Source organism: Ziziphus jujuba, chromosome 2 (assembly GCF_031755915.1).
Source record: "Ziziphus jujuba cultivar Dongzao chromosome 2, ASM3175591v1".
Taxonomy (NCBI): Eukaryota; Viridiplantae; Streptophyta; class Magnoliopsida; order Rosales; family Rhamnaceae; genus Ziziphus; species Ziziphus jujuba.
Genome location: NC_083380.1, coordinates 10798133 through 10819354, shown reverse-complemented (window position 1 = coordinate 10819354; position 21222 = coordinate 10798133). Strand labels below are relative to the sequence as shown.

The following is a 21222-nucleotide window of genomic DNA, read 5'->3' as shown; positions in this document are numbered from 1 at the left end:
CCCCTGTTTTCCCTGGATTCAAAACCCTCTTTTTTTAATTTTTTTTTTAATTTTTATTTTTTTTAAATAAATGAAAAAATGAATTATTGATCTTATAGTTAGACCTAAAAGAACTTACCTATACCACCAAAAATAGAGAATCCAAAGACTATAAAGTGTTTACATCGTTTGAAATATAACATCAAAGTAAAGGTATATAATATTACGAACTTTATATATATATATATATATATTGGTCATTATTGAAAAAATAATGGTTTCATGTTCTAGTAAAGATTATAATATTACAAACTTAATACATTATTATAATCATATTCATATGCTTTTCAATATTCCAGTTATTAAATATTATCAATTATTTGTGACGCATGCTAGTGCATCATTTCTTAATTAATGTATAAAACAATAATTCAAGCTCGTTATATAAAATTAATATTTCCTAATTCAAGGGTCCCAAGCCTCCAATATATAAAATTTTACACGTATTCAATTTTTATAGTGTTTTCCGTACATATCCTGCCAATAGATGCAAGTAACTGAGCTCCTGATCCATCATTCATTTTAATTGAAAATGATAATTTTAAGTATCCAAATTAAACTAAGAACCTGAATTCCATAAGAACATGAATGAAAGAATTAAAAGAACTTTGCAATAATAAACGCAAAAGGAAAATATCTCATTGACTCCCATTTATTTTGTAAATACTACGACAAACAATATTAAGGAAAATTGCATTGACTCCCATGTATTTTGTAAATACTACAACAAACACTTTTATGGAACCCAAAAATATTTTGCACCAACATCTTCTTTAAAGAAAAAATAAAATATAACCCAATTTCTCCTAAACAATTCATTCAAAACAAGACAAGATAAGAATATATTTGAAATATGAAAATATCAAAGCGATCAAACATTAAACAATTTTATTAAGAGCATCCTCAAAGAATTCTTTAAAAATAAATAATTTTTTTGTCAAATAAAAAGTATTTTTATGTTTAAAGAGTTAAGATTTAAAATCTTCTCCAACAATACTCTTTACTTTCACTCTTTATTTTTATTTTTTCAATAAACATTTATTGTTATATTTCTTTTCTTTCTTTTTTTTTAAATTTTTTTACTAGAATCCCCTTTTAATTATTTTGTTATTTCCCTCCATTTTTCTTCATAGAACTAACCAAGTCTTTTTCCAATTTTGGCAGACCTGTTTACTTCTTTTTCTTCTTTATTTTTTTATTTTTTTATTTTTTTGGGGATAAATGTTAGGACCCGTCCAAAATTCTTCGTCGGAACCCTAGACAAGCCCTGATCCCAGGGAAACCCTACCGGACCCTCCAATGGAAAATCCGGCAGAACCTTCCCTAAGGGTTGGACTTACCACAATTTTCCTGCACTGAAAACACACTTCTATATTCATCCCCTTATTCCTCCCACAATACTACAAATTGATTTCACAAATTTACAGCACTCCAAATGAATAACAGTAATCCAGTGCATAATTAATACATAAATGTCCAGGACAGTATACAGAGCTTCATGAAGTAATATTAAGTATAGAATACAACAAGGATGAAAGAAGTATTACAATTGAAATAAATGAAGACAAAGGTAACTTCTCGAACTACGACAGCGACGGAGATTTTGTTCGCTCCGGAAGAACGTCTAGCACCCCTTGCACCTAAGGGAATGGAATTTAAAAATATAAGATGCGAATCATCTCAGTGAGTGACCCTATCGTACTTCTCTCACAGTGGTAAGGCGCTTCCAATTCAACACTGCCTTCACCTTATCAGGGTCCACATAGATACCTTCGACTGACACGATGTGTCCTAGAAAACCCACTTGATTTAACCAAAACTCGCACTTATCGAATTTAGCATAAAGTTGATGCTGTCTTAGAGTTTGGAGCACTCTCTTCAAATGCCTCACATGCTCCTCTTGGCTCCTAGAATAGATCAGGATGTCATCTATAAAAACAATGACAAAACGATCCAAGTATGGACGAAACACCCGGTTCATCAAATCCATAAAAGCTGCTGGGACATTGGTAAGTCTGAATGACATCACTAGGAACTCATAATGTCCGTACCTCGTCCTAAAGGCAGTCTTAGGAATATTCGACTCTCGGATCCTTAACTGATGATATTCAAATCTTAAGTCGATTTTGTAAAACACTTTGGCACCTTGGAGTTGGTCGAATAAATCATCTATCCTTGGCAACGGGTAACGATTAGGAATGGTCACCTTGTTAAGTTGTCGGTAGTCGATGCACAGTCTTAGACTACCATCCTTCTTATTCACAAATAATACTAGAGCTTCCCATGGCGATATGCATGGTCTAATAAACCCTTTATCTACCAAATCTTGCAATTGGACCTTTAGCTCCCTTAACTCCGCTGGAGCCATTCGATACGGTGGTAGAGAAATAGGCACGGTATGTCAGGACCCGTCCAAAGTTCCCCACCGGAACCCTAGACAAGCCCTGATCCCAGGGAAACCCTACCGGACCCTTCTGTGGAAGATCCGGCAGAACCTCCCCTAAGGGATGGACTTACCACAAAATTTCCTGCACTGAAAACACACTTCTATAATTGTTCCCTTATTCCTCCCACAGTACTACGAACTGGTTCCACAAATTTCAGCACTCCAAAATAAAAATACAGTAATCCAGTGCAATACAAATACTTAAGTGTCCCATACAGTATACAGAGCTTTATGAAGTACTGAAGTACTACAAAATACAGAATACGGTAAAAGTGAAAGAAATAGTACAACTGCAGTAAAAGAAGAACAAGGTACTGCACGAACAAATACAGCGAGGAAGATCAAGTCCGCTCCGAGTGAACACCGACAACCTGGTACCTAGAGGAACGGAATTTAAGAGTGTGAGATGCTAATCATCTCAGTGAGCGACCCTACTACTCTACACTATCATACCACGGTAATAGGTATATAAATAAGAATTATTTGGAAATAATAATGTCTCTCAAAACCCTTACAATTCTCTCAGTTGGAAAGGTTCCCCTTTTAAAACATTTTCACAAAACCCTTTATTCATATTTCCCGAAAACCAAGACATCAATTAAATACCAGAAGCGGTAACAATTATATTTTTAATTCTAATTCAGTTTCCAAACATTTTATTTTTAAAACACAGTTCTGAAAATCATTTGATGCACCCACTATATACCAGTGGCGCCAACAGTACCCAGCGTCCCAAGGTACCGCCAGACAGGAGGTTATAGAAAGAAACCGGCATACGGTCGCGTGGCGTCCCACTGCGCCGCTGCTAACCTGGTGTCCCGGCCAATGGGGGGTGGCCACCCTCTCCGATGGCATCCACAGGACACCCTCATAATATCACCTGCGCGCTACTCACACCCACCTGCGCGCTAATCATATCCGTGTGCACAATATCCATATCACATATACCATATCACATAATCAGAACACCAGTACGTGCACGGTGCATCTAAAAATCATAAAATCCACAATTTAAATTATAAAACAAATTTCACATTTTTCATAAACATAGCGGGCATAATCCATCCGCTTGAACCGGGAAATTCTCCACAATTTCCTTATAATTAATACCATAAATCCCATGATTTTCAAATCCACCAACTCCCAAATCCATCAATTCAAATATCCACATTTTTTTTTTCCAAGCATAAATAATTCTCAAAATCTCATAATCAAATCTCATAATATTTCATGGGCATATTTTATAAAACTTGAAATCACCAACATAACCAAATATTTTCCTTGAAATATTTGAAATTCAAATCGTGCCCAATTTACCATTAAAACCACACCAATTTCAAAATCCTCAAAACCATAAAATAATTCCACACGGCATAAATTTGTAGAATTCGCATTTTCTTAAATCCAATAAATTCATAAATAATTCTACAATAAATCCAATAAATATTTGGCACATAGAAATTAAATTCCAAATATTTAATTCACACATAATATATTCATCAATTAAATTCCCCAAAATTAATTTGAAGGTGGGTCACTCACCTTGTGCACGTATCTCAATCAAGATCCTCCGTAGGATTGACTCCGCTACTTGCACGTGCACCTAAAACATCCACAGTACCAAAACCACAAATATTAATATTTTATTCGGGTAATCCCTAAATGGGTACCCGGGGAGCGAACACCAAACGATAACTAAAATTTACGAATTATATACCGAATCGAAGCTCGAGTGATGCTAATCACAGATCCGGTCTTAATTTCCGATGATCGTACCCGACGGGGTCGGAATTTTATCGGGAAGCTTTTCGGGTTTCGGCTTTGCAATTCTCCCAAACCGTCGCGAATTGGTGGAAACGGAAGTCGGATTTGGGTTCAGGAGATCGAACACTGCGGACTGGAGCTGGCCGGAATTTTCGGGGTACTCGCCGGAACAGTACTTTCCGGCGGGCCGCCACGTCACCGGCAACCGTCGCCGGAACAGTAATTTCCGACGGTGGCCGTTTGCTGTGAAATTTTGCAGATTTGTAGATCGTGAGGAGAGCAATCCAACGGGACCGACGGTGAGCAAAACGGAGGTCGGACGGCGGAGAAATCACCGTTTGAAGATTTTCGACCCCTCGCCGGAAAACGCTCCGATCCCGGCGCATCGGTGGTCCGATGGCCGTGATTTTTGGTGGGTAGGCCGGACTTGAGGAGAGGATGCTGGGTGTATGGCGCGTGTACTGTTTATCGGCCGAAATAGTGCCGATTCGCGGTGGCCGGCGGTGGAGGGGAAAAATCGCCGCCAAACTTCGGACGTCCGATCCGGGCGCGTCCGGCGGCCGTTCGCCGTGAAATTTGGAGGTTTTGCCGGAAATGAGGTGGGCAATCTGGCTGGCCGGCGCGTGTACAGTAACTAGGCCGGAAAAACGTGAAAATGGCCGGCGGCCGGCGGGTCCTCTTTCTCTCTTTCTCTCTCCTCTCTCTCTTTCTCTCTCTTCTCTCTCTTTCTCTCTCTTCCCCGAGAGTTTTTCAAAATTAAAACCCTGTGTGACACTGTTCATGCCACGTGGACCACTCAGAAGCTGACACGTGGCATTTCACTGTTCACGACCCAAAAACATTAAAATAATACGGTATCCGGTAAACTTCAAACGTCCATAACTTTTTAACCGGATGTCCGATTTAAGCGTGCCGCTAGTCTATGAACTCGTATCGACGAGTACTTTACAACCATACAAGAGTCAACTCATAATTACATCACAAGAAAAAGTCAACTCCCGGCACCTTTTAGACAGTTTACACTTCAACTTGTTTTGCCCATAACTTTCAAACCGTAGCTCCGTTTTCGACGTGCTACTAGTCTACGAACTCAGGGCGTCATGCACTTCGCCACGGTACCCTGGTCAACTCGAAATTCCCACCGAGTCAAAAAGTCAACTTTGACCCCTTCGGTCAACGGTCAACGGTCAACCTCGGTCAACGTGCACGGATTTCGGTGCGATTCGGGACGGGGTGTTACAGCCTTCCCCCCTTACAAAAATTTCGTCCTCGAAATTTCCGCACGTCACTGGAACAGATACGGGTACTGCTCACGCATCTGTGCTTCGGGTTCCCACGTTGCTTCCTCGACCAAGTGGTTCCGCCATAAGACCTTAACTAGAGGAATAGTCTTGTTGCGTAGCGTGCGTTCCTCGCGATCCAAAATCTGTACTGGCTGCTCCACATACGAAAGATCTTCCCTTATCTCTATATCCGGACTCTCGAGTACGTGCGAAGGGTCTGCAATATACTTCCGTAGCATCGACACATGAAACACGTTGTGTACTCGAGCTAGCTCTTCCGGTAACGCCAACCTATACGCCACCGGGCCAATCCTCTCCGTAACCTCGTAAGGCCCAATATAACGAGGACCCAACTTACCTCGTCGTCCAAAACGTACTACTCCTTTCCATGGAGATAGTTTTAGGAATACCCAATCTCCTACCTCGAATTCCAAATCCTTTCTACGCACATCGGCGTAACTTTTCTGTCTATCTTGGGCAACCTTCAATCGATCCCTAATGATCTTCACCTTGTCCAAGGTCATCCTTAAATACTCAGATCCGACCGCATTAGTTGTTGCAAGGAGCCTCTCTTCTCCTACCTCACTCCAACACAAAGGTGTCCGACACTGCCTCCCATATAAAGCTTCATACGGGGACATTCCAGTACTCGCTTGATAACTGTTATTGTAGACAAACTCTATCAGTGGCAGTTGTTCATCCCAGCTACCGCTAAATTGCATAATGCAAGACCTTAGCATGTCTTCTAATGTCTGGATTGTGCGCTCTGCTTGTCCATCAGATTGTGGGTGAAAAGCGGTGCTGTAGTTAAGTCTTGCTCCTAGTGCATCAGCCAACTTCCGCCATAGTCGTGAAGTAAAGCGCGGATCTCGATCGGAGACGATGGCTAACGGTACTCCATGAAGACTTACAATGCGTTGCACGAACAACTGGGCTAACTTCTCGGGCGAAAAACGTTCTCGTACCGGTAGGAAGTGTGCCGACTTGGTGAGACGATCAATGATTACCCAAATGCCGTCATACCTTCTAGGTGTGGAAGGAAGCTTGAATACGAAGTCCATGTTGAGTTCTTCCCACTTCCACACGGGAATCGGTAAAGGTTGGAGTAGTCCCGAAGGCTTCTGTCTTTCTGCTTTCACTTGTTGACAAATCAAACATTTTGATACAAAGTCTGCCACTTCTCTCTTCATACCAATCCACCAATAATACTTAACAAGCGTTCGATACATCTTGGTACTCCCAGGATGCATCGCATACATCGAGCTATGCGCCTCCTCCAAAATCTCCTTTTTGAGTCCTGGGATATCCGGAACGCAAAGTCGTCCTTTATACACGAGGGCTCCATCCCTCCTTATGGAAAATTCCGGATCAAGACCTTCTTGTACCTTGCCCTTAATTGTCCTCAACTTAGGATCTTCCATTTGGGTCTCTACTATACGATCCACCAACACCGGTCGTACCTGGAAGCTAGCCATGAGAACTCCTGAAGGATGCATATGCATTAACACCCCCATCTTCTTCAACTCCACCATGAGAGGTAGTTGGATGACTTGGATGTGAGCAAGGGATCCAGTAGCCTTCCTACTCAAAGCATCTGCCACTACATTCGCCTTACCCGGGTGATAGTCAATCACACAGTCATAATCCTTTAACAACTCCATCCATCGCCTTTGCCTCATATTTAACTCCTTCTGAGTGAAAATATACTTGAGGCTCTTGTGGTCGGTATAGATTTGGCACGTGGCCCCATACAAGTAGTGCCTCCACTTCTTTAGAGCAAAGACTACCGCCGCCAATTCTAAGTCGTGCGTAGGGTAATTCTGTTCGTGCTGCTTCAATTGCCGAGATGCATACGCTACCACCCTTTGATTCTGCATTAGCACGCAACCCAACCCTTGATGGGATGCATCACAATAAACTTCAAAACCTTCATTCCCATCAGGTAAAGTTAAAACAGGTGCGGATGTCAACTTTTGCTTCAACTCCTGAAAACTTTGTTCACACCTGTCCGTCCAACTAAGTTCAACATTCTTTCGGGTCAATCTATGAAGCGGCCCGGCAATCCTTGAAAATCCTTCAATAAAACGACGGTAGTAACCCGCTAATCCAAGAAAACTTCGTACCTCCCTCACAGTGGTAGGGCGCTCCCAACTCAACACTGCCTTTACCTTATCAGGGTCCACATAGATACCTTCTGCCGACACGATATGTCCGAGAAAACCCACTTGATTTAACCAGAATTCACACTTGTCGAATTTAGCATATAGCTGATGCTGCCTTAGAGTTTGGAGCACTCTCTTCAAATGCCTCACGTGCTCTTCTTGGCTCCTTGAATAGATCAGAATGTCATCGATAAATACAATGACAAAATGATCCAAGTACGGACGAAACACCCTATTCATCAAGTCCATGAAAGCTGCTGGGGCGTTGGTGAGTCCGAACGACATCACTATGAATTCATAATGTCCGTACCTCGTCCTAAAGGCAGTCTTAGGAATGTCCGACTCTCGGATCCTTAACTGATGGTATCCCGACCTCAAGTCGATCTTGGAGAACACCTTGGCACCTTGGAGTTGGTCGAATAGATCATCTATCCTTGGCAACGGATAGCGATTAGGAATGGTGACCTTATTAAGTTGTCGGTAGTCTATACACAGCCTTAAACTACCATCCTTTTTCTTTACAAACAAAACTGGGGCTCCCCACGGCGATATACTTGGTCTAATAAACCCCTTATCTACCAAATCTTGCAACTGGACCTTTAGCTCCCTTAACTCCGCTGGAGCCATCCGATACGGTGGTAGAGAAATAGGCACGGTGCCTGGAATCAATTCAATGGGAAAGTCAACTTCCCTTTCCGGAGGCAATCCTGGTAACTCCTCAGGAAACACGTCCGGGAAATCCCTCACAACGGGCATGTCTTCCAACCTGACCCCACTTACTCGGGCATCTATCACATGAGCCAAATACCCCTGGCAACCTTTATTCAGTAGCTTCTTGGCGGTAAGGGTAGATATCAACCTCGGTAAGGGCCTTCCAACTCCTCCACGGAATACTACTTCTGGCAACCCTGGCCTCCTGAATGTAACTTCCTTGCTGAAACAGTCTACAGATGCATGGTTCCTTGCCAACCAATCCATGCCCAAAATTACATCAAGTCCGGACAGATCCAACAGGATCAAGTCCGCCTCCATCACTTGATCTTCGATGCAGAAGAAACATTCCTTGATTAACTGGCTAGGCCACAAGGATTCTCCTGCAGGAGTGGCTATCTCTACTAGACATTCTAAAGGAGTAGGGGTCATACCGACCCGAGTGACGAATTCCTTGGAGATAAATGAATGTGTTGCTCCCGGGTCTATAAGTACTAATGCATCATTACCAAATATATTCAACGTACCTGCCACGACGTCCGGTGTAGCTAGGGCCTCCTGCTGCGTCATCGCAAACACTCGACCCTGCCCTGTCTGCTGGGGCCTCCGTCCTCTACCCCTGCTCGGTCCAACAGGCTGTGGGACTGATCCCGATGAACCTCCTACTGCATAACTCCCTCGGGAACTCTGACCCCGCGATCCACTGGCCTGATGTGATGGTGGGCTCGCCCCTAACACTCCCGCCTCTCCATAAGGGCAATTTCTCTTAATATGTCCCGCTTGTCCACACTGAAAGCACACACCCTCAAACTGGCAAATCCCATGGTGTGCTCTATTGCAACGTCTGCAGAATGGCTTGGGGCTAAACCCAGAGTGCTGATATGAGCTCGTGCCGCCGCTGATGGAATGGCGTGCTGGTTGGGGCATACGATAGCCGCCTCTCCTCTGAAATCTGCCTCGAGGGCTGAACCCACCACTGTCTGAGCCTGAACTATGACTCTTCTTAGATGCCCCCTGTCGAGGTACCCCGCTATACGAACCTTCGAACGGTCTGCGCCTCGAGGGTCTGTGTATCTCCGCCTGTCTCTCTAGCTCGAGCGCTGCATCCCTGGCGGACTGATAGGTGGGGTGTACTGACCCAGAAAGGGTGTAGCCGATGCTCTCGTTCAACCCGTCTATGAACCTCACCTTCTTCGCGTGATCGTCGGGAATCAAGTGCATGCAGAACTCTGACAGCTCCCGGAACCTCCTCTCGTACTCTGTCACCGTCATGTTTCCCTGGCGCAGTCCCTCGAACTCTCTCCTTCTCGCCTCACGGTAGGCAGGAGGACAGAACTCAGTAGAGAAGGCAATCTTGAACTGGTCCCACGTATGCCTTCTGCGGGTCTTCTCCATTTGCCACCACTTCCGGGCGTCTCCCTCTAACATGAACCCAGAAATCCTCACCATATCCTCATCGGGGCACTGCATCCCCTCTTCCAAGATTTTCTCCATGCTGGATAGCCACTTCAAGGCTGCAGCTGGGCCTTGGCTTCCATCGAACTCCACGGCTCCTAAACGTCGAGCCTGATCCACGGATCGGTTACTAGAGCTTGAACCTCCTAAGGCTCTAGTTAGCTGAGAGACCAGATCTCTAAGGCTTGATCGACTCCCGGAACTCTCAGCCGAGCGTTCCCGAGTTCTACGTGTGTCCCGCCGACTCATCGTAATCGATTACTGAAGAAACAAACAAGAGTTTAGAAACAGGGACACTTAAGCACGATTACAAAAGGAAGGAATTTACGGATGGGCTGTACAGCAATGCACAGTCCCTTAGGATTACAAGAACCTATGCTCTGATACCAACTGTCAGGACCCGTCCAAAGTTCCCCACCGGAACCCTAGACAAGCCCTGATCCCAGGGAAACCCTACCGGACCCTTCTGTGGAAGATCCGGCAGAACCTCCCCTAAGGGATGGACTTACCACAAAATTTCCTGCACTGAAAATACACTTCTATAATTGTTCCCTTATTCCTCCCACAGTACTACGAACTGGTTCCACAAATTTCAGCACTCCAAAATAAAAATACAGTAATCCAGTGCAATACAAATACTTAAGTGTCCCATACAGTATACAGAGCTTTATGAAGTACTGAAGTACTACAAAATACAGAATACGGTAAAAGTGAAAGAAATAGTACAACTGCAGTAAAAGAAGAACAAGGTACTGCACGAACAAATACAGCGAGGAAGATCAAGTCCGCTCCGAGTGAACACCGACAACCTGGTACCTAGAGGAACGGAATTTAAGAGTGTGAGATGCTAATCATCTCAGTGAGCGACCCTACTACTCTACACTATCATACCACGGTAATAGGTATATAAATAAGAATTATTTGGAAATAATAATGTCTCTCAAAACCCTTACAATTCTCTCAGTTGGAAAGGTTCCCCTTTTAAAACATTTTCACAAAACCCTTTATTCATATTTCCCGAAAACCAAGACATCAATTAAATACCAGAAGCGGTAACAATTATATTTTTAATTCTAATTCAGTTTCCAAACATTTTATTTTTAAAACACAGTTCTGAAAATCATTTGATGCACCCACTATATACCAGTGGCGCCAACAGTACCCAGCGTCCCAAGGTACCGCCAGACAGGAGGTTATAGAAAGAAACCGGCATACGGTCGCGTGGCGTCCCACTGCGCCGCTGCTAACCTGGTGTCCCGGCCAATGGGGGGTGGCCACCCTCTCCGATGGCATCCACAGGACACCCTCATAATATCACCTGCGCGCTACTCACACCCACCTGCGCGCTAATCATATCCGTGTGCACAATATCCATATCACATATACCATATCACATAATCAGAACACCAGTACGTGCACGGTGCATCTAAAAATCATAAAATCCACAATTTAAATTATAAAACAAATTTCACATTTTTCATAAACATAGCGGGCATAATCCATCCGCTTGAACCGGGAAATTCTCCACAATTTCCTTATAATTAATACCATAAATCCCATGATTTTCAAATCCACCAACTCCCAAATCCATCAATTCAAATATCCACATTTTTTTTTTCCAAGCATAAATAATTCTCAAAATCTCATAATCAAATCTCATAATATTTCATGGGCATATTTTATAAAACTTGAAATCACCAACATAACCAAATATTTTCCTTGAAATATTTGAAATTCAAATCGTGCCCAATTTACCATTAAAACCACACCAATTTCAAAATCCTCAAAACCATAAAATAATTCCACACGGCATAAATTTGTAGAATTCGCATTTTCTTAAATCCAATAAATTCATAAATAATTCTACAATAAATCCAATAAATATTTGGCACATAGAAATTAAATTCCAAATATTTAATTCACACATAATATATTCATCAATTAAATTCCCCAAAATTAATTTGAAGGTGGGTCACTCACCTTGTGCACGTATCTCAATCAAGATCCTCCGTAGGATTGACTCCGCTACTTGCACGTGCACCTAAAACATCCACAGTACCAAAACCACAAATATTAATATTTTATTCGGGTAATCCCTAAATGGGTACCCGGGGAGCGAACACCAAACGATAACTAAAATTTACGAATTATATACCGAATCGAAGCTCGAGTGATGCTAATCACAGATCCGGTCTTAATTTCCGATGATCGTACCCGACGGGGTCGGAATTTTATCGGGAAGCTTTTCGGGTTTCGGCTTTGCAATTCTCCCAAACCGTCGCGAATTGGTGGAAACGGAAGTCGGATTTGGGTTCAGGAGATCGAACACTGCGGACTGGAGCTGGCCGGAATTTTCGGGGTACTCGCCGGAACAGTACTTTCCGGCGGGCCGCCACGTCACCGGCAACCGTCGCCGGAACAGTAATTTCCGACGGTGGCCGTTTGCTGTGAAATTTTGCAGATTTGTAGATCGTGAGGAGAGCAATCCAACGGGACCGACGGTGAGCAAAACGGAGGTCGGACGGCGGAGAAATCACCGTTTGAAGATTTTCGACCCCTCGCCGGAAAACGCTCCGATCCCGGCGCATCGGTGGTCCGATGGCCGTGATTTTTGGTGGGTAGGCCGGACTTGAGGAGAGGATGCTGGGTGTATGGCGCGTGTACTGTTTATCGGCCGAAATAGTGCCGATTCGCGGTGGCCGGCGGTGGCCGAAATAGTGCCGATCCGGGCGCGTCCGGCGGCCGTTCGCCGTGAAATTTGGAGGTTTTGCCGGAAATGAGGTGGGCAATCTGGCTGGCCGGCGCGTGTACAGTAACTAGGCCGGAAAAACGTGAAAATGGCCGGCGGCCGGCGGGTCCTCTTTCTCTCTTTCTCTCTCCTCTCTCTCTTTCTCTCTCTTCTCTCTCTTTCTCTCTCTTCCCCGAGAGTTTTTCAAAATTAAAACCCTGTGTGACACTGTTCATGCCACGTGGACCACTCAGAAGCTGACACGTGGCATTTCACTGTTCACGACCCAAAAACATTAAAATAATACGGTATCCGGTAAACTTCAAACGTCCATAACTTTTTAACCGGATGTCCGATTTAAGCGTGCCGCTAGTCTATGAACTCGTATCGACGAGTACTTTACAACCATACAAGAGTCAACTCATAATTACATCACAAGAAAAAGTCAACTCCCGGCACCTTTTAGACAGTTTACACTTCAACTTGTTTTGCCCATAACTTTCAAACCGTAGCTCCGTTTTCGACGTGCTACTAGTCTACGAACTCAGGGCGTCATGCACTTCGCCACGGTACCCTGGTCAACTCGAAATTCCCACCGAGTCAAAAAGTCAACTTTGACCCCTTCGGTCAACGGTCAACGGTCAACCTCGGTCAACGTGCACGGATTTCGGTGCGATTCGGGACGGGGTGTTACACGGTACCCGGAATTAATTCAATGGAAAAGTCAACTTCCCTTTCCGGAGGCAATCCTGGTAACTCCTCAGGAAACACATCCAGAAAATCCTTCACAACGGGCATGTCTTCCAATTTGACCCCACTTACTCCGGTATCTATCACATGAACTAAATACCCTTGGCAACCCTTATTCAGTAGTTTCTTGGCAGTGAGGATAGATATTAATCTGGGTAAAGGCCTCCCAACTTCCCCACGAAATACCACTTCAGGTAAACCTGGCCTCCTAAATGTAACTTCTTTGTTATAACAATCTACGGAAGCATGGTTCCTTGCTAACCAATCCATGCCCAAGATTATGTCAAGTCCGGATAGATCCAACAAGATCAAGTCCGCTTCCATCACTTGATCTTCGATGCAGAAGAAACACTCTTTGATCAACTGGCTAGGCCACAAGGATTCTCCTGCAGGAGTGGCTATTTCTAATAGACATCCTAAAGGAGTAGGGGTCATACCGACCCTAGTGACAAATTCCTTTGAGATGAACGAATGTGTTGCTCCCGGGTCTATAAGCATACGTGCATCATTACCAAAAATATTCAAAGTACCTGTAACAACGTCAGGTGTGGCCCAGGCTTCCTGCTGCATCATAGCAAACACTCGACCTTGACCCGTCTGTTGGGGCTTCCTTCCTCTACCTCGACTTGATCCTGCAGACGGTTGGGCTGATCCCGAAGAACCTCCTACTGCTTGACTCCCATGGGAACTCTGACCCTGAAATACACTAGTATGCTGTGCTCGCCGACCTGCCCCTAACATACTGCCACTACCATAAGGGCACTCCCTCCTTATGTGCCCTGGCTGCCCATACTGAAAACATATACCATCCATCTGGCACTGCCCAGAATGCTTCCTCATACAAATTGGACAAGTCCCCATAGGACCAAAGTGTAACTATTGATACGAGCTTGTACCTCCACTGATAGAATGGCGAGCTGTCTGGGGCATACGATAACTGCCTTTCCGCTGAAATCTGCCTCGTGGGTTCTGTCCACCACTACCCGATGAGCCTGAACTATGGATCTTCTTGGACGTTCCTTTACTAGGTGCCCCACTATATGAACTTTCGAATGATCTATGCCTCGAGGGTTTGCGCATCTCCACCTGCCTCTGTAACTTCAGCGCTGCATTCCTGGCGGACTGATAAGTGGGATGTACTGATCCAGCAAGGGTGAAGGCTATGTTTTCGTTCAAGCCATCTATAAACCTCACCTTCTTCGTGTGGTCATCGGGAATCATGTGCATGCAGAATTCAGATAGTTCCCGAAACTTTCTCTTGTACTCGGACACAGTCATGTTCCCCTGTCGTAGCTCCTTGAACTCTCTCCTTCTGGCCTCACGGTAGGCAGGAGGGCAATATTCGGTGGTGAAGGCAACCTTAAACTGATCCCATGTATGCCTTCTACGAGTCTTTTCTACTTTCCCCCACTTCCGGACGTCTCCTTCTAACATAAAACCGGAGATCCTAACCATATTTTCGTCAGGACACTGCATCTCCTCTTCTAGGATTTTCTCCATGTTGGATAGCCAATTCATGGCTGCAGCTGGGCCTTGGCTTCCATCAAAATTCACGGCTCCCAATCGTCGAGCTTGATCCACGGATTGATTACTAGAGCTTGAACTCCCTAAGGCTCGAGTTAGTTGAGAGACAAGTTGCCTAAGGCTCGATCGACTACCGGAACTCTCAGCCGAGTGTTCCCAAGTACTACGTGCGCCCCGCCTATGCATCGTAGCAAATTCTGAAGAAACAAACAAGAGTTTAGAAACAAAGACACTTAAGCATGATTACAAAAAGGGAGAAATTTACGGATGTGCTGTACAGCAATGCACAGTCTTTTAGGATTATAAGAACCTATGCTCTGATACCAACTGTCAGGACCTGTCCAAAATTCCCCGCCGGAACTCTAGATAAGCCCTGATCCTAGGAAAACCCTACCGGACCCTCCAATGGAAAATCCGGCAGAACCTCCCCTAAGGGTTGGACTTACCACAAATTTTCTGCACTGAAAACACACTTCTATATTCATCCCCTTATTCCTCCCACAATCTACAAATTGATTCCACAAATTTACAGCACTCCAAATGAATAACAGTAATCCAGTGCATAATTAATACATAAATGTCCAGGACAGTATACAGAGCTTCATGAAGTAATATTAAGTATAGAATACAACAAGGATGAAAGAAGTATTACAACTGAAATAAATGAAGACAAAAGTAACTTCTCGAACTACGACAGCGACGAAGATTTTGTTCGCTCCAGAAGAACGTCTAGCACCCCTTGCACCTAAGGGAACGGAATTTAAAAATATGAGATGCTAATCATCTCAGTGAGTGACCCTATCTACTGAACACTTTTAATATTAATAATATAACAAAAAAAAAGAATTTAAGTAATACCAACAATTAAATAAATAAATAAATAATAAACATTTGAAAGTAATATTTTCTCTCAAAACCCTCACTATTCACTCCGTTGGAAATGTTCCCCTTTTAAAACATTTTCACAAAACCCGTTATTTGTATTTCCCGAAAACTAAGGGATCAATTAATTTAATAAATAATAATTAAATAACCCAAATATAAACAAAATGTAATAAAATATAATAAATAATTTTTGAACATTTTGAGGTTTGAAATTTCTATCCGAAAATTTATACTTGACGCACCACACCATATACCAATGATGCCCTCCGATACCCAGCGTCCCGAGTACCGACTGACGGGGAGGTTAAAGAGAGAAACTTGCATACGGCACTTCGGCGTCCCAACAGCGCCGCTGCTGAAACCATCATCCTGGCCACGGAGGGGGGCGGCTGGTGCGCAATATATAAGACTTGCCTGCCCTCGGTCCAATGGCAACTCACGGGAGACATAATAACTTGCGCATTAATCCACATATACAGCCAGAACACCAATACTGTATGAGTGCGTCTAAAATAATTATTAAATTTTCTATTACCGTACCGATTTTCCAAAAATCACCGTGGGAATTATACCAATTTTCAAATTCACCATCCCACATTTTCCTTTAACATTTCCGGTACGAAACCATCGATAACAATATACAAATAATTTTCTCGTATCACGAGGTCCATCAAATAATATTCCACGGGCATAATTATCAAATTTGAAACCACCAATTTAAACAAATATTTTTCTTAAAATATTTAAACCAATTATGCCCAAAAATTAATATAAAAATCCAGATACAATTAATTAATGAAAATACCTTGCTCATGTGTAATAAATACAATTAAATCACAATAATGATCAAAAATCCATTAATAAACCAAATTTTCATTTAGCAGCAATAAACATATACGTACTTATAAAATAATATTTTTCCACAATTATAATTAAATTTCCACCACATGAGCATAATTCTAGATATCCATTTAACACCAAATAAATATAATTAATCATCCCAAAATAGTTTTAAAGGTGGGTCACTCACCTTAAGCACGTATATCAATCAAGATCCTCCGCAAGATCAACTCCACTACCCACACGTGCACCTAAAACATCCACAATACACCAAACCAATTATATTAATATTTTAATCGGGTAACTCCCAAATGGGTACCCGGGGAGCGAACACAAACGACAACCAAAATTGACGAGTAATATACCGAATCGAATTTTGAGTGACGAGGATTACGAATCCGGTCTTACTTCCCGGAGATCGGACCTGAGGTGGCCGGAATCTCGCTGGAAAGCTTTTGGGATTCAACTCTTCGATTCTCTCAAACCGTCGCAAATTGGAGGAAAAGGACACCGGATTTAGATTCAGGGGGTCGGAATTAGTGGAGAGGGACTAGAGACGGGACTGGGTACTCACCGGAATAGGGATTTCTCCGGCAAGCCGTCACGGTCACAGGCAACCGTCGCCGGCGGTGGCGCGTGCAGTGGCTGGTGGCTAAGATTTTTGGGGGTTTTGTGCATTGAAGGGAGAGGGTCTCAATGGTACCGGCAGTGACAAGAATGGAGGCCGGAATGTGGAGATCTTGGCGGTTGAAGGAATCGGCGCCGCCGCCGGAAAAAGCCCCGATCCAGGAGCTTCGCTGGTCGGTTGGCCGTGAAATTTTGGGGTTTGGCCGGAATGGAGAGGCGCTCCTGTCTGGCTGGCGGTTGTGGCAAGAATCGAACGGAAAATTTTGCAACTCCGGTGGCCGGCGATTTGCTCTCTCCCTCTCTCTCTTTCTCTCTCCTCCCCCGTCCTTTTGCCAAATAAAAGCCACCGTGGGTGATACTGTTCACCCACGTGGACCTCTCAGATGTCGACACGTGGTGTCACGGTGCACTTAAGCCAGATATAATAAAATATTACGGTATTCGAAAAACTTCACATGTCCATAACTTTTTAACCAGATGTCCAATTTAAGCGTGCCGCTAGTCTATGAACTCGTATCGATGAGTACTTTACAACCATATGAAAGTCAAAACAAAATTCTACAACGATAAAAAGTCAACTCCCGGCACCTTTTGGACAGTTTGCACCTTGACTTGTTTTGCCCATAACTTCCAAACCGTAGCTCCGTTTTTGACGTGCTACTAGTCTACGAACTCGGGCATCATGTACTTTGCTACGGTACCATGGTCAACTAGAAATTTCAACTGGAACAAAAAGTCAACTTTTCACCCACTCGGTCAACGATCAACCTCGGTCAATGTGCAAAAATTCCGATATGGTTTGGGACGGGGTGTTACAATAAAGGTCAAGTTCATTTGCTTTATTATTTTGTATCTTTTTATTTTATATCTTTCTCAAACTTGGTTTTTATTAAACTAGTCAAATCGATGCCATTTCTTCTTTCAATTTAACATCAGATCCGTTTGCTTGTTCTTTTGGTAAAGGTCAAGTGATTTGCTTCTTTCAACCAAGTCTTTTTCCAATTTTCTCAGACCCGTTTATTTTATTTATTTTTTTTTTGGGTAAATGTCAAGTTCATTTGCTTTATTATTTTATATCTTTCTCAAACTTGGTTTTTATTAAACTAGTCAAATCGATGCTTTTATTAAAGGTCAAGTTCATTTGCTTTATATCTTTTTCTAAATCCACATTTTTTAGAAAAAAAAAAATTATGAGCATGAATATATATAAACCCATGTGCAGTGGATAAATTTATAACCGTTGGGATGAGAAGAATTTTAAATATGTTCAACTGAGTAGTCAAGGCGGCGGGAAGAAAAAATAAATAGCAAGCAAAATATATTATAGTGGTTTTGGAATTTGATTATTATTAAATAATAAAGGGTATTTTTTGCTTTTTAAATCTATTCTATATTTTAAAAAGTTAAAATACAGAATGTGTTGGAGCATAATTTTACATGTTAACTTTTCAAATTAAAAATATAGAAAGTTCCTTGGGAATGCTTTAAATAAGTTAGATTCAATTGATAAGTTAGTTGGTAAGTTATTTATATTTGCATGTGAAAAGTTATAGATTCAGATATTCAAGTAGAAAGGCGGAATTATTGTAAATATGAAGAGCATATGATTGTAAATGTTGGAAAAAAAAAATGAAAAAGCACCAAACGACCTTTCCAAATTAATAGAGATAGATCATCAAGGGGAATTTGGTATCGGTATAAGAAGAAGAGGATTTTTCTTATGAACAGTGAAACCAGAAACTTCATCCATGTCCAATTCCTCTGGTTGCTTCCAATCAAACCAATGTAAAAGATTGGCCATCAAACACTCAACAGCAAACACTCCAAATGTCAGACTAGGACAACCTCTTCTTCCAAAACCAAATAGAATATAATGAAAATCTAGCCCTTTAATATCAATTGGGTTTTTCTCGAATCTCTCTGGGACAAACTCTTCTGGTCTGTCCCACAAATTGGGATCCCTGTGAATTGCCCATGAATTTGTAAGAACCATTACCTTTGGTGGAATATCATAGCCTCTCAATTTCACTATTTCTGATGTTTCTCTGTAAATCAAAGCAGGTGGTGGATGTAGTCTTAAAGTTTCTTTGGATACACATTTCAAGTATTCCATTTTACTCATATGATTTACATCTATAATGGATTTTTTCCCTATCACTTTTCGTACCTCTTCTTGTGCTTTCTTCATCATAGTTTCATTTCTCAGAAGCTCTGCCATTCCCCATTCCCCTGTTGATGATGTTGTATCGCTTCCCGCCACAAACATATCCTGAAATATGGATACATATTAGTTTCATTACACACAATATGCGATGGGCACCTAACATTCAATTACATATAATTTCAGTTATATAGTCCGTAAATTATATGTAACCAGCTGTTAGACGTCCACCATATATGCCGGATGACTGTTCCTTGCATTTTGTTGCTATGCATATAGAGAAAGATGTACACCAATAATATGGCTTTGAGGTTGTTAAGAGTGAGTTCCATTTGGAGCATGCCATCTTTCTGAAGTTGGAAGAGAAAGTCCATAAAATCTTTCTTATCAGAATGATTATTCTCACCAGTTTTATGATCTTCAATGACCTCTTCAAGAAAAGGGTCCAATTCTCGAAAAGTTGCTTTGAGGCTCGAAATCAAACCTGTAAGATAATCCATCCAACTCAAACAGGGGAAAAAGTCACCAAAACTGAAAGTTGTAAACTGAATCATAACCCTTTTGGTAAGCTCTCCAAACTTGCTCTTACCATCGTCTTCCTGTAACTTCCTTCCAAGTATACATCTTGCAACTACGCTGTTCGAGGTAGCAATCAGCATCTCGCTTAAATTGACCATATTTCCTCTCACACTCGCATTGCGTAGCTTACGAACTAGCCCTGCATTTTCTACTTCCCTCACAAACTCAAAGGATAGTACTCTTCTCAGGCTCAAAAGTTCAAGAACACATACTTTCCTCCCCTGCCTCGAGTACTCGCTGTAGGATGCAATCCAATATCTTTGCAACCATAGAAGAAGATATCAGCAGCCCTTGATTTAGGACGATTGCAGAAAATGATATCATGGTTCTTGGTGATTTCTCTAGCCATGTCTGAAGAAGAAACTATGAGAGTTGGAGCATAGCCGAAGTGTAAGAGCATAAGAGGTCCATACTTTTGAGAGATTGATTGTGAGAGCGTTGTAGAAGGTTGCCTAATTGGTGAAGGTTTCCGATTACAGGTAATTTTAGTGGGGATGGAGGTAATTTCAGTTTTGTATTTGGTCTAATGAGAAAATATGCAAAGCCAAGCGAAAGAAGAAGGAAGACAAAGATTGCGTTACTTTGTAGCTCTAGGAAGACTCACAACAAAAGTGCTAACACCGCCATGCTCTTGATCAGGGAGTTATTTTGTAGCACACTTAACCGATATGCTAATTCTTCAACTTCAATCTGTATATATTTATTATTATGTATACATATACATGTATCTATGTGAAATCAATAGAAAATATATTATCTTAGAGATATTGAGAGATGATGATGTACACTACTATTTTTTATTATCTTGATTTTCCCTTCGTATATTTTTTTTATTTGTATATATATTGAGAAATATCTTCTCTATTATTATATTTGGAAAGTAATTTAATGAAAATGTATAAAAATTCAGCAGCTGCATATTGATATCAGTCCTAAGTCTTTGGTTTTGATACAATCTTCTCTGCTTTTCATTTTTTTTTTTAAATATCAAATTAAACAAAAATCAATCGTCTTTGCCGTCAATTTGGGAGATGGATATTAATTTGTAATGGAAAATATATTTAATTGTCCCAAATGGACAAAAAATATTTTAACTTTGGCAATAATGGAGGTAATACTAATTATTTGTGTTTGATAGCTGGTTAGGAGATAAGAAAAGACGTAAAGCCAAGAGAAAGAACGACAAAATTGTGCTTCTTTCCAGCTCTCGGAAGACATGTAATAAAAAGTGGCCATATTAATTCTTTGGTAGCTGTTTAGCACAAGTG

The 21222-nt window shown here is 42.1% G+C and overlaps 1 protein-coding gene across 1 annotated transcript; it reads right to left on the bottom strand.

The window, feature by feature from the left end:
* Positions 1–18889: 18889 nt before the first annotated feature.
* LOC107418318 (phenylacetaldehyde oxime monooxygenase CYP71AN24) lies at positions 18890–20303 on the bottom strand. The gene is made up of 4 exons (XM_060814964.1): positions 20189–20303; positions 19965–20093; positions 19669–19859; positions 18890–19483 (listed from the first exon to the last, which is right to left on the bottom strand). The coding sequence occupies exons 1-4, from the start codon at positions 20301–20303 to the stop codon at positions 18890–18892; spliced, it is 1029 nt and encodes a 342-aa protein (XP_060670947.1).
* Positions 20304–21222: the final 919 nt, after the last annotated feature.

Excerpts from the sequence above, each read along its gene's own strand:
- LOC107418318 (XM_060814964.1), bottom strand. The coding sequence starts at position 20,303 with ATGGCTAGAGAAATCACCAAGAACCATGATATCATTTTCTGCAATCGT. Across the intron at positions 20,094-20,188 it reads TGGATTGCATCCTACAGCGA|GGCTAGTTCGTAAGCTACGC; the intron begins GTACTCGAGGCA and ends TAGAAAATGCAG. Across the intron at positions 19,484-19,668 it reads ACCTCAAAGCCATATTATTG|GATATGTTTGTGGCGGGAAG; the intron begins GTGTACATCTTT and ends TCCATATTTCAG.